General features: G+C 35.4%; 2 protein-coding genes across 2 annotated transcripts; one reads left to right on the top strand and one right to left on the bottom strand.

Moving 5' to 3' along the window:
• Positions 1-1237: 1237 nt before the first annotated feature.
• LOC122588700 (glutamyl-tRNA reductase-binding protein, chloroplastic) lies at positions 1238-3199 on the top strand. The gene is made up of 5 exons (XM_043760870.1): positions 1238-1775; positions 1851-1937; positions 2171-2266; positions 2376-2525; positions 2675-3199. Exons 1-5 carry the CDS (start codon positions 1317-1319, stop codon positions 2909-2911), a joined length of 1029 nt encoding a protein of 342 aa, XP_043616805.1. The 5' UTR covers positions 1238-1316; the 3' UTR covers positions 2912-3199.
• A 175-nt stretch (positions 3200-3374) lies between these two features.
• LOC122588388 (exocyst complex component EXO70A1-like) lies at positions 3375-5544 on the bottom strand. The gene has a single exon (XM_043760494.1). The coding sequence runs from the start codon at positions 5542-5544 to the stop codon at positions 3535-3537; it is 2010 nt and encodes a 669-aa protein (XP_043616429.1). The 3' UTR covers positions 3375-3534.
• Between the last annotated feature and the right edge of the window lie 6595 nt (positions 5545-12139).

A 12139-nucleotide genomic window follows, 5' to 3' on the forward strand; every position in this document is an offset into this window, starting at 1 on the left:
CCCAATACCGTCTTCGACGGTATATGGGGGAGGTTGATACGTAGACAACCTTACCCCTACCAAAGGTAGAGAGGCTGCTTTCAGGTTCTACCATAGGTAGAAAAGGACCTCCAGCCTTGCAGGGCATGAGGATCGAACCCATGACCTCTGTTTCCAGAGGCATGAGCTCCAACCACTGATCCAACCCAGATATGGCCTAATGACCGTCACTTTGACTTATTTATACTAGCATGGTACCCGCGCAATGCGGCGATGGTTGTGGCAGCAATAGTGTGGTGGTGGGAGCGACTGTTGGTAGTGGAGGCGGTGTCAAGTGGTGTAGATAATTGATGTAAAAGTAATTGATGTAAAAGTTAATAAAGATATTTTGGATAAATGACTGATATTGTAATTTAATCATTAATGACATTTTAGATGATTTCTCCATAACTTTTAAAAAGATGGTTGTTTTATTTATTAAATAGTATAAAAGTATAGATTATGTGTATAGGGGAATTAGGATTAAGAAATAAGGGTATTTTGGGTATTAAAAATGTTGAATTTCCTAAAATAGGAGAGGCTAATATCCTTTGTAAAGGGTTATAGATATTTTTTTACTCATTAGTTACTTTGTTGATAAATTAGATCTGTAGGATACATCGGCTTCTTAAAACTATTTTACACTATACGGAATACATACTACATTAACAAGTATTGACGGTAAATATTGATCGACACTTTTTAGTGACACTAAATGACAACATATGCCCAATTTTATCCACATAAATGACACATATTATTCAACTTAACTGTTACGGACATAGCTCGTCTTATACCCATAATTATCCACATATTTATCATCTTCATTAAACGAGGGAAAATCAAAGTTGACTAACGACTAAGTCAAAAATACTAGAAAAATATTTGGGATGTTACACATTATTATTATTATTGTTGTTGCTATTATATCTCCTTTAATTTAGTTTGATATCCATTAAGTTTAGATATAACAAACTACGAATTTTTTATTTAACTAAAGTTAAAAAAAATAAATAAATTGGAATCAATATTTATATGGATTTAATTTTCATAAGTTTCCTTTTCTAATTTTTGTTTTGATTAAATTGTAAAATTAGTCACTCTGATTAATATATTTTGAAACTATTGTAATTGTTTTTTTCCTAAAGAAATGATACAGAGTAATAATACCAACTGTTTGGTGGCATTTTTGACCAAAATATAAAAGTAAAATCCGGGTTGCCCAACCGAACATCCATCCGGAATCGTTTATCATTATCATTATCGTTATCTCGTTGGGAATTGGGGGAAGAAAAATTATGATGATGATGACGATGAGTAGTAGTAGTAGTTCAATAATGTTAGCAGCAACAGCAACAGCAACGTCATCTATCATTCCTGCTCCTCATTTTCATTGTTGGAAAGTAGGAGGAGGAGGTTGGAATAAGAAACCCCCACAAAACATCCATTCAAAATCAAAGGAAAGAAATACAAGATGTTGGGTAACAACCGAAACCACCACCACCATCCAATTTGAAGAAGAAGAAGAATCGACAAAACCAACAGCAGGAGAGGTGTCGAGAACAATAATGGAGTTATCATCGATTGGGAGTTTTCATCATCATTCGGATAAAGAAGATGTTGCTGTTGCTGTTCGTTTTGCAGTCGAACCTCAAAAGGGCACTCCTATTCTTTCCTTATCTTCTCCCTTCTTCTTCTCCCCCGACGATGATACCCCCCTCCTTACTCCTACTAATCTCTCCGCCCTTAACGTCCAGGTTTTCTTTCTTTCTTTTCTTTTTAATCAATTATTACAGTTATTAATCTAAAATAAGTATTTTTAAATTCGTTAGTTGGATCAATGTGGGCTTCGCACAACACAATGCACCATCCAGGGTTCCCTTCACACTCCTCCCCATCATCAAATCCCCTTCTTCCAGGTCCCCCCTCCTCCTTCACTTCACTTCACTACTTTACTTTACTTATCATTATGAGTATTATCATTAGCAAGTAAAACAAGTAACACCCAATGGCGGGTGACGTTGAGATGTACCCCTACCTATGGTAGAGAGGTTCGTTACCCCTATTACTATTATTATCGCTATTGTCATATGTGCACACACACTCACTCGCTTACTCACACTTTTGAATTTGGATGATGTTAAGCAAGCAGTCCCTATGGGAAAAAAAGTTTGGAGAAAAAGCACAACCTCAATTTATTCACATTCTTGATGTTCAACGGGTTCTACATATCAATAACTTCGTGGATGTATGTTTCTCCCTCCCTCCATCTTTTCTCCCATATGCTACGCTATTGTTACGCAACCATTTTTTTAGTTTTTATTAACCGACCCAACCGCATTTCCTATTGAAACCAGGATGCTGTCTGGGTTTCTTCTTCAGACTATCAACTCTCTAACCCCGATCCTCTCCGAGATGTCGCTCAACGTCTTGTTCATGAAATCAACACTCATAACATGGAAGATCTTCTCCGCTTTTGCAATATCTATGTCCATTCACATGTCGAGGTCATCTTTCCATTATCACTTTCATATAAACATGCTGCATTTATCATTTGTGCAAGTCTTTTCTACTAAAAATATCTTGTCTTTCTATCGTCTCATAGTGGCCGCTTTCTCAATTTGCTAAACAATGCCTATCATCTTTTGTTGTTTAGGTGTCACATGCAAAGATGGTGTGGGTTGATAGGTTAGGGCTTGATATACATCTCTATTCTCCCCAAAATGATGTCTTTGAGGTCCGCATCCCTTTCCCTAGAGAAGTCACCAATGAGAAGGGTGCAAGATCCTCTTTTAATGGTATGGCCCAGCTAGCATGGGAAGTTGAAAAAAATTATCATCCCCTAGAATTTGAAAAAGTCAAACACTTGAACAAGATCGCTTCCAAAATTTAGTGTTTTATCGGTGAACTTCATGCTGATGAATCTGATGGTGGGATGTTTCATAATTAATTCATCCTGCCTCCTGCAGCATGATCTTGACTATACCATTTTGAAACATTGCTGCCTCAAATTTACATTTTGGATAGTTATACTAATTCATTGACAACGTATAGCTCCTTTGCTTTTCAATGGAGCAGTATCCAAGATATGATGGTTAATGCCTTGTATTTGTTTACTATTTCAATTTGGTCAAATTTACTATCTACTTTTTCTTTCATTAAAATGCATGTAGATTCTAAAGCCCCTTTCCATCAGAACGTGATAGTCGTTTGCTGTAACATATACATAGAAATGCCCCCACCTGCTGTTCACGAATTAGCAGGTAAAGTAATGAGCCAATTTGATTTGGTTTTCATAAACTTTGCCAGACTGTTTAAATACTAACCGATGCTATGAAAGTCTATTAGGTGTCCTGATTAGATCATGATTGAAACTGTTTTATCAGAGGTGTGCAAGTCACCAGATATGTCTTTGCTATATATAAATAAATGTACATATTATGTTAATGTACTACACTTGTGTCTAGTATGTACATGATTATGTGCAACTAAGGCTTGGCCTGGATGAAATATCAATCAAGCTGCAGCAGTTGTTGGCGAGAAGCGACCTGCAACAACATTCTTGATCTTACCCATCAAGTTTGTATACTTGGTGCTGTTTTCATACTTATCCAACTTTGGCTGAAACATGCAGGTCACCATACTTTCTAGGCTCTCTGCACTGTATTTTACGTACTTGTTAGGACTAACCTCGCTTTCTACCAAGGCCAAGTAATTTTGTATGTGTCTCTTATAGACAGGGATTATGACTTGCAGTATTAGCTGGCAAGTTTCCCATCTGAGACCTCTATCACACAACACCCACCCCGATTGTTTTCTATACACTTGATCAAATGCTTCATTGAAGCCTCTGATTCTTTTCTTGACATCTCCGTCATTGTTGTCTAACAGAGCTGAGATCTTTCCCCAACTCTCCCTCAGATAGAGTGTTGCGTAGTATTCCACGTGATTCTGGTGTCGTTTTATCCAAGATTCCCCCATGAGATCCCCTAGATTTGTACCTGTTAGATGTTTGGAAAAGTAGCAACTGGTGTTCATCATGAATATATAAGACAGACCGGTGTCTTCATATCTCTTTGCCCATGTCACTAAGTTACGTTCCAGTGATTTTACTATGTTGTGAACCTCAAGCGAGACAAGTCTCTTAGTGAATTTGTTGTTGTCGTACCAACTGGAGTAGATTTTGATAACTTGGTTCAGTACAGGTCTGTAATCATTGTCCAGCAACTCGTTGGTATATTCTGTTACAAAGCTTACCAATTTTGGAATGGAACCATCGGGAGGAGGGTCTGTTAGCCTTTGAAGCTCAACTTGTGCTGAGAGATCCTGGAAAATTTCGCAAGCCTCATTTACAACCTTTTTGATGAGATCCCTGGTTTGTGTTTGAATTTCTGAACATGGTGTCCCACCAAATATCCTATTGAAATCTTGTCTCAGATTGTTGAGGGCTGCAAACATGTCCAGCAGCTTGAATAGCTTGATTGCTTCTTTTTTACCCTTTGTGACTGTATTCCCGAATTTGATAAAACCCTGTATCCCTGACTGGAGTGCAATCTTGGAGAAGCAATCTGTCCACACATCTAGTTGGCCAAACACCTGGTGACAAAGCGTGTACTCCAGTTCAAGTAGATGCTTCACTATAAACTCCAAATGCCTCCCCCATTCGTCTATGTAACCTTCTATCTCTTGCACGCTATCAAATTCTGATAATGAGATGTCCAGATACCCTAAATCAAGACCTTGTAAACTTGCTTTAACAATTGTGCTACGGACCTTGATATATATAGACATGCACTGGTCTAGTTGGTTGTCACATGCAAAGCACACGGCAATAGCTCTGAGGTTCTGGACAATAGGAAAAGGCAAAGGTGGTGGTGGTAATGGATCAGATGCATCACTTTCCTCATCACCAGATGAGAAAAGGTACGATGGAACTTGAAGAGGCGAACTGTTATGGATTAAAAGACGTCTGAATTCATCTTCCAGCTTATTGAAAGCAACACCTAGAATCCCTTGATCGAGTAGGGAACGCTCCTCTGTTCCCTGCAACTCCTCCAGTAAATGTAGAGTCTTGCAGACATTGGATTGATAAGGGTGGTCATGATCCACACCTACACCTAGGTCTGTGGTCCCGTCTAGGAGAAATAGCTTGACATCTTCCACCCACGGGATTGCTAATTTGCAGGTGTTGGTGAGAAGTGTAAGCGCCTGCCGGAAGCGTTTCACCAGGGACAGGTAGAGATTGAGGTCAGAGGCAGAGTGGGTTGAGACCAACTTCCCGAGCTCATTTACTACTTGGGAGACCTTGAAAACCGCAGAAACAGTTGGAAGTGCACGATCAACATGGTTCCTGATGCCAAAAGTGGCACATTTGCATGCCATATTTCTGATCGCTGCTTCCAAAGATGGAAATGCATGATTGATACGGGTGACATTGGCAGCAGTTTTGTGAATCTCAAAGTCAATCTGTCTTGATTGGTGTAAACTAGTGTTGAGAAGATCCCTGGTGAGTATGAGATGTTCCATTTCAGTTGGGAAGTTAATTATATGAAAGCAGAAGTATGGTTGACATGTGATGATGAAGACATCAGAATTATAAGCTAAAAGGAGGGAGGGGGTGGGTGGTGATGTTTTCTTGGCTGAGTGGTGTGGAGTTATGTAATTTCTTCACCAAACTTACCAAATGAAGTTTGCAAGAATATTCAAACCAAACTTCACTGCCTACTTGCCATGCCTTTACTCACACTCTTGTTTTTACTTCATCTCACCAACTCTCTCTCTCTCTCTCTCTCTCTCTTTCTCTCTAGCATTGGGTTCCAACATGTTTTTATATTAAGTGTGTAAAACTAAAAAGATATTAACACATAATCATTACAAAATATGTGATATGATAAAAAGATGTATACACGAAGTTGTAGATTTGATAACATATTATATATAGTGTTTTTATAAAAACATAAACGATTATTTTATGTTAATAAAAGACTATAAATAGAGCATCTATAAAAATTGTATATCAATACTATATCATATGATATAGTAAATAGTTTTTATTTAACATTTTAAATTTCAACATTTCACCAAAACTAAATTACATTAATAAGCTACAATATTTGTCACCATTGCACCGGGGCCACTGCCACCAATCTTAGCCGCCACCGTCATCGTCGCTGCCATCACATCAACGCCGCAACGAGCGGGTACCGTTCTAGTTATATCTAATTCAAATTGAATATATAATCATTATATATTTAAATACTAAGAAGATAATTATAAACAAAACAATACAAAAACTTTTTAAAAAAAGAGTTAATTGCAAGATTGGTCCTGTGGTTTATACATTTTTGCAATGGGGTCTTTTGCGAGTGGGGTCCATGTTTTGAGAATTTTTAGCAAACTTGGTCCATTTTTAACAGATCCGTTATTTAGGGTGGTTTATACCTTTTTGCAATGGGGTCTTTTGCGAGTGGGGTCCATGTTTTGAGAATTTTTAGCAAACTTGTCCATTTTTAACAGATCCGTTATTAAGGGTCGTCAACTGTGCACGTGAGCACCACGTGCAAGGGCATTTCTGTACTTTTAACCCCATCTTTTTCTTTCACCATCTTCATATCATCATCATCATCTTCACGGATCTAATCATCATCTTCATATCCATTATATCTCCACCATATTTAATGAAACTTTAATCAATATCTCTACCATCTATATCCATATTTTATATGTATCTCACACCTTTAGATTATACTATATTTATCTTCTTTTAAAGGCCAGAAAACAAACAAAAAAAAAAAAATTATTGCATTCATTCTTTTTTATAGCAGCAAGAGTTAAAAAGCAAAAAAGGTGAGGTGATTGGTGGCCATTTCTTATTGGTGGTCTATCCAAATAAAAATACAAAAATTTGTGCCTCATCAGATCTAATCGGTGATTTGTATTTTAATAATAAACTTAGATCCATTCTCATCAATCAATACCTTCAAGTGATGAATTTCCTATCCTAAACCCATCGGCCATTCGAATAACTAGTCATATTTTTACAAGGTAGTGGTTATTTTTTACCACCAAAAACCATATTTTTACGTGTGTATATAATATATATATATATAAATATAATGGGGTTGCCAGAGTTGTAGTTGGCGCCGGAGATGTCACCGACGGTGCATATGACTTTTTCAAGATCCAGTTTCTTGGAAATAAAATAAAAACCAAATCTTGATTATATAATTTATACTAATATAACCTATACTTTTATTGTAGAAATTGTGTTTACTAACACACATTAGTGTCATAGTGTGTGTAAAAATTTGAGATGTTTGGAACGGATTTGGGTATTTATATATGAGTATATGTGTTTGATTTGTGTTCATGATTTATTCATATACATATAGATACTCAAGATGATGATATATATGTAGGTATATGATTATTCATGGTTATATGTGTGTGATATTTATACTCTATATTAAAGAAAATACCCCCATGTTGAAAGTTACATAGGAGGAAATGTTTAAAATGTCCTCCTATATAATATTTTCACCTACAAGGCTACAACCCTTTAAAATATTTTCACACAACACTATTCTCTTATTTATACTCTATATTAAAGAAAATACCCCTATGTTGAAAGTTACATGGCGGAATTGTCTAAAATGCCCTCCTATGTAATATTTTTACCTACAAGGCTACAACCCTTTAAAATATTTTCACATACACTATTCTCTTAACATTAATAATTAAATTACTCTATCAATCCTTTATTTTTCTAAAATATCTTCATTAACCTTTTAAGTCAATTACTTTTATATGAATTATCTACGACACTCGACGTCGCCTCCACCACCAACACTCGCCTCCACCACTACACCGTCGCCGTCACGACCACCGCCGCATCGTGCGGGTACAATGCTAGTAGATATAAATATACGTGATTTATTCATATACATATAGATACTCAAGATGATGATATATATGTATATGATTATATGTAATTATTCATGGTTATATGTGTTTGATATAGATATAAATATAGATACAATACTAAACAACACCAGTTGACATAGATATAAAAGTTGCAAGGATGGTACCTGTGTTATGCTAAAAATACGATATTGCCCCTACACATGGTGAACATGTGCACACATAACGATTCCTTCTAACGGATCCGTAAAAATGGACCAAGTTTGCTAAAAATTCTCAAAACAGGGACCCCTATTGCAATGATACTCGAAAAGGGACCCCTATTGTAAAAAGGTGTAAACCACAGTGACCAATCTTATATATCTATCAATTTAAGGTTCAAAATAATTATGAAATACAAATATTAATAAATCAAATGCATATTAATACCAAAAGTTCTTTAAAAAGGACAAAGAAAATTAATTAAAGAGTTAATTGCATAAAATGTCCATATGGTTTGCACAAATCTATGGTTTATATCCCTTCAAAGTTTTTTTTATTGGTTTTCGTCCCTAGTTTAAGTTTTATTAGCAAGTTATATCCTTTTAAGTGACGTCGTCAACTTACATCCGTTAAATGACATCACGTGCCCCACATGTGAGAGCTTTTTCGTCTTTTTCTTTCTCACTGGTACGTTTTATGCAACTTGGTGTGCAGACCATAGAGATGTTTTATGCAATTAATTTTTTTTCATCTTTTTCATTTTTCATTTTTATACTTTTTCTCAAATCATGTTCTAAAAACCAAAAACACTTTCTGAACCTTGTTTTCGTTTTTCATATCATAAAATAACAACCAACACTTCTTCATCTTTAACCCACTATATTTTTACAAATTAAACCATCACCATAAATATAATAAGTGTATATATAAACAAAATTAAACACTACTTCACCGGAAATGGTTTATTTTGGTAATTTTATTTAGGGGAAAGCGGATTTGTAGAGATTGTGATGACCTTGGTTTAGTTATGTGATTTTGATTGTTTCGTGTGGGTTTAATTTGTAAAAATTTGCCTTGAAGAGGTGTTTTAAGTTTTTAGATTATATGATTAAAAAAAAGGAATGTTGTACGACTTTTTTACTTTGCAAGAGTAGTTTCGTTGGTGGAAGGGAGGGAAAAGTTCGACTGGATTATTAGAGGATGTATACCGTAAACACACAACTTCCACCTTGTTGGCTGTAGTTTTAGCTTGTATATGTGAAAAATGAATAAGAAAATAAATGATATTTAAAAAAGAATGAAAATCCTCAATGTTTTTTTTTTATGTGGATGTGACTAACAATGGCTAAATATTTATGTTATGTAAAACATTTATAAAGTTTATATGTCATGTAATGAACTTTCAAATCCCAGTTATTAGATGTATCCAACCAATCAAAACTTACCAGTGACAATTTATATGTTTGTCACATATACCTACATAACTAAGACTTGAAGGTTCATTATATGACATAGACATATTACGCAATCTTTACATTATATAGAGTTTTAGTCATAGTTAGTTACATAAATAAGTAATATCCTTTAAAAAAGTATAAAAATGGAAAAAGAAAACAAAAAGATAAAAATGTTTTTTGCATAAAACGTCTCTTTGGTTTGCACCCCAAGTTTTTATGCATCCCGTGGTTTGAACACCAAGTTGCATAAAACATCCTTATGAGTAAAGAAAAGAGGAAAAAGCCCCCACATACGGGGCACATGATGCCATTTAACGGAGGAAATTTGACGACATTCTTTAAAAGGATGTAACTTGCTAGTAAAACTTGTATTATGGACGAAAACTACTAAAAAAAACTTTAAAGGGATGTAAACCACAAATTTATGCAAACCACCGAAACGTTTTATGCAATTTACTCTTAATTAAAAATAAAATTAATATATCAAAATAAAGCTAATGATAAGGCATAAAATTTTACGATCAATAAAAACATACCAAAATTATTAAATTATTTTAATTCAATTACATTAGATGGGTGTTCGCGCGATGCGGCGGCGACAAAAAATGGTGATTGAATGTAATAGATATAAAGAATTTGACCCTAAATTCCAACCAACAAACCATAGCTTGAAAAGTATTTCATCAAGACCAATAATAGCTGCCCAAAAAACTGACAAATGACCTAAAAGATTGTATTTGCAACGAAGAGAACAACTATAAAGTTTCTTAGTTGTGCTGTAATAGCAGCAACTGTCGACTCTCGAAACTTGGCGTCGGCAACAAATTTATCATAGTGAATTCTCTTAGACTCTCGAAACTTGGCGTCGGCAACAAATTTAGTGGTTTGGAGTTTTATGTGAAAGGACTAGGAGTAGGTTAGTTAGGAGGCCGTAGGACTAGGAGTTATGTTCTATGTATATCTTGTCTTGGTTATGAGTTTTCCTACATTTTATCCTGTTTAATATGGTCAATATGGTCCCTATTGTATATGTATAATCGAACTTGTGCTAAGCCTTGGGCAGGTCGCATATTTGCTACCCTCCAAGGTAGCCGGACTCAGCAGACAGGTATTTTTACTTATGATCTTCTCGACCGACGGGTATGGTATCTAAACACCTCACTCTTGCCGACTTTTGCTTCTGATGGCCGGAGGTCCTTATGGAAGCAGTCTCTCTACCTCTGGGTAGAGGTAAAACTGTCTACAGCTCACATCCCCCATACCCGGCGCAGGGATTAGGTCCTATTGTTGTTGTTGTTGTTGTTGTTGTTGTTGTTGTTGTAATTGTCTTCGAGGGAGCCTAAAAGTAGTTTAGAAGAATATTAACGCAAAAGATTGCATTACTAACATCATCCAAGAAAATTGCAACGTTTACATTATATGAAACGTTTACATTATATGGAAAGTCTTAACCTAGTACCCGTTGTTATCACTAAAATTATTTGTTTATTTGTTCAGTTTGGTCCTCTACTCATCATCATTGAAGACTATTAACATTATTGTAATGGTAGTATTCAACATTAACAAATGTAAAATTGTGCACATCAATGTAGAGATAACTTTTCTATAAACATAAAATATCAATCTTAAAAGGAAAGTCATGAGTAAAAATGTGTACCTGCAAGCAAGTGGAGTCGCAGGATGTTGCTGATCCACAATTACCATCATTTCGTTCTTTAAGTAATCTAGGCAATAATCTACTCCAAAGAAGATAAACAAATAAAAAAAACATAAATGGAGAATTTTCCTTTATTGGCAACGTTCGAATCCAAGTTGATTTGCGTAACTTTGCAACACTCTTTTTATGATGTATAAAGAAAGTTGCAGCATGCTCATTGCAAAAATAAAAAATAAAAAATAAAAAAATGGCAATGATTTGGTTCCACATGACTCCACTAAGGGGGGAGGGAGCAGAAAGGTTCAACCCTCTCATCTCCCTTCAAATACCCAATCAAATTACTCCACCTTATTTTAATCCTCCAACCTTTTTTTAACCTTTTTTTAGTGGCAACCAAAACTCCCAACCTTTTCTTCACATTTTAATAATTTATCCTTAACATTATAAACTTTACATAACTAACCCTTTTTTATATTAATAACAAAATACATTACATAACACTTAAACACATTACATTATAAAAGTAAAAACGCACACGTACGTAATAAAAACACACAATGCATAACTTAAAAAAAACACATAACTACTCTCCGTCCTCATCATCTTTGATTGACATTTTTCCTAATCCACGGTAAGCGCGTTCATTGAGCCACCACTTATCGTGTTGCGGGCATTTGACTTCATCTGTTGTTTTGTCTTCTTCGCAATTGTCGTGGTACGATTCGGCCCAAGTGCATTGGTCACCCAACGTGTGACCGGCCTTAAAAACATCATCGACCACCCTCTTGACCCACTTGCTCTCATCTTGCAGAAACAACGAATATGTCTCTTCGTGTTTCGAGACCTTGCGACCTGGTGCTTCTATAAGGGGGTGTTTGGTACAATGGAATGGAAAGGGTGGAAATGGAATGAGAAACACTTCTCATGTTGGTTGTAATGGAGAATGGGAAAGAGAATCGAGAATAGGGAATCGATTCCATTCCCTCAATTCTCTATGAAATGTAGAGAATTGATGGGAATGGAAATTTTTAAATTTTTTTTTGTTTTAGTGACGTTATATGTATTATATTTGATTATTATTTAAAATTTAGTATTTTTTATATAT

Source organism: Erigeron canadensis, chromosome 2 (genome assembly GCF_010389155.1).
Source record: "Erigeron canadensis isolate Cc75 chromosome 2, C_canadensis_v1, whole genome shotgun sequence".
NCBI classification, from domain to species: Eukaryota; Viridiplantae; Streptophyta; class Magnoliopsida; order Asterales; family Asteraceae; genus Erigeron; species Erigeron canadensis.

What these genes read in the sequence shown, in the direction of transcription:
- LOC122588700 (XM_043760870.1), top strand. Translation starts at nt 1,317, where the DNA reads ATGATGATGATGACGATGAGTAGTAGTAGTAGTTCAATAATGTTAGCA. An exon ending in TCTCCGCCCTTAACGTCCAG is followed by an intron (nt 1,776 to 1,850) that starts GTTTTCTTTCTT and finishes TAAATTCGTTAG; the next exon opens with TTGGATCAATGTGGGCTTCG. An exon ending in ATGTCCATTCACATGTCGAG is followed by an intron (nt 2,526 to 2,674) that starts GTCATCTTTCCA and finishes TTTGTTGTTTAG; the next exon opens with GTGTCACATGCAAAGATGGT.
- LOC122588388 (XM_043760494.1), bottom strand. Translation starts at nt 5,544, where the DNA reads ATGGAACATCTCATACTCACCAGGGATCTTCTCAACACTAGTTTACAC.